General features: G+C 46.8%; 1 protein-coding gene across 1 annotated transcript; it reads right to left on the reverse strand.

The window, feature by feature from the left end:
- Nucleotides 1-628: 628 nt before the first annotated feature.
- Nucleotides 629-1,721, reverse strand: LOC122184745 (heat shock transcription factor, Y-linked-like). The gene is given in 4 exon segments (XM_042879938.1): nucleotides 629-693; nucleotides 836-917; nucleotides 1,219-1,559; nucleotides 1,562-1,721. Coding segments are annotated over 4 exon segments (648 nt in total).
- Nucleotides 1,722-2,055: the final 334 nt, after the last annotated feature.

Consider the following 2,055-nt stretch of genomic DNA (forward strand, 5'->3'; position numbering starts at 1 on the left):
TGATGAACATTAGATTTTATTTTTTGCACACAAAGAAGACTGTGCATTATGAAGTATGTCACTTCATCGCCAGCTAAACTCCACAGTGCCATTCCAAGACTGGAAGTGCTTTCACTGCTGATGGTCAAACGTGTGCTGCAACCAGCTAACAGCTGCACCTCTCCTGTTCATGAAAGCTGAGCAACAAAACAGAAAGAAAGCAGTGCAGAAAAGGCACTTTATTTATGAGTGCTTAGTGCTATAAACTATATGAACAAGTCAGTCACATTCTCCTTTGTTGAATGAGCCTTCCTGTAGAAGGCTGCCCATGCAAAAACACAGGCTACATCACATTGAGATGTTATTTTATCTACTGCCATCCCACCAACACCCACTTCTGACATCATGGGCCAACATCAGAAGAACGGAAGGCATTACTTGCAGAGCAGCCCTCGTAATAGCTACCCTTGCCTTGCATTTTGGCTCAGATTGGTAAGTGTAAGGGCAGCACCAGTTGCAGACACATGCTGCTCACAGGCCCTGCAAAGGCCTCCCGTCCCTGTGTCACCACAGCACCCACCCACAGAGGACAGGCAGGCAGAGGGATGAGACACTTTGGGTAGCTCCAGCTGCACACCCCATGCTCTCATCATTCCATGGACCAGGCTTGCTTCACCACAGCGCCTGCTTCACGTTTAGCACCTTTGCTGAAGCCTACAGGACAGTGACAGGGGAAATGAAAGCTCCCTGAAGGCATCCCCCCCACTCTCAGGGGGGAAGAGTAGCCATCAGACTGAAGAAATGGGACAGGACAACAGAAAAACATTTCAAACATTTATTTTTTAAATTGCTCTACTCTGTCTAAGTGGCACTACTCGCTTGAATCTTCTTTGCCACCGGAGATAATCCTTGGAATAGGGGTTATAGTAGCAGAGTAACTGCAAAGAGGAAGATTTAGTTACCATCATTTCAGAAGAAAAAAAACAAAGTACAATAACTAAGAATCTCCAGAGAGGACTCTCAGGGGCAATTCAAACAGGGAGGCACTGCCTTCAGAGCAGCCCTCATAACAACCACCCCTCGCTTGCATTTTTTACATTTGTGAGCTGCAGAGAAATGTAGGATTCTCTGAAGCATAAGTACCCAAATATCACCAGCTGTCAGTCACCTCCTTTTGGACTGACTGGCCACCAATCCCACTGTCCTGAGGGCTGTTTCATAGGTAGAGGGACTACGTACCTCGCTAGGAGTAGAAACTGCTGCTTCCTCTGCCAGGAATTTATCACTTGAGGCAGAATTTGGGAAATCCCCCCCTGTAATGTAGAAGCCGTGGTGGTGGTGGAAACGAACAAAACCTTTCATGGTGACAACACCAAAAATTAGGAGAGGCCATCTCCTGGCCAGTACTTCCGTTGTGAAGAAAGGTTCCTCAGTCACTATGAAGCCTCCATCGTTGCCCCACCAGATGGACTGGAAGCGATCGCTTTCAACAACTTTCCAGAGGTTTCTCAGAAAGGAGCAGGATGACAAGTCCTTGGCTCTGGCAGAGCACTTCTCAGAAAGATCGTGACATGGTCTTTTGGTTCCCCACCAGAAACTGGGGAAGTCTTTTCTTCTTGGAGAGGTCCTAAGGCAGCATCGCGAGCTGCTCTTTTACCACGGACTCGACGGGCAGCAGAAGCCAAGACTGCAGAGTCAGTGTTTGGAACAGAAACACCTGATATTTCTGATGGTGTCTCCATTGGCGTTCTTAAATTATTTTTGCCTTGACAGAAATCCCTGTCCACAACAAGGCCTGTCCTGCCACCAGCAGGAGGAAGCACAGTGGCATCCATGCTGTGAGGAGCAGATCCTCTACAAACACCACTGTAGTGACACAGTGACACCACAGACCAGAGAGCGTTTGCTGGCAAAATGGGGCAGCGAGATACATGTTAATTAAGGAAATATCAGCCAAGATATTTATGCTACCCAGACCAAGAGATAAAAAGATACCTATATTATCCCTGGGTACTTTTTTATTAATGAGTTCATTGGCTATATTTCTGTAGGAAGCTCTTTTTTGTCTGTGAACTT

This window comes from Lagopus leucura, unplaced genomic scaffold, assembly GCF_019238085.1.
Source record: "Lagopus leucura isolate 7727_CA_CO unplaced genomic scaffold, USGS_WTPT01 Super-Scaffold_100024, whole genome shotgun sequence".
NCBI lineage: Eukaryota > Metazoa > Chordata > Aves > Galliformes > Phasianidae > Lagopus > Lagopus leucura.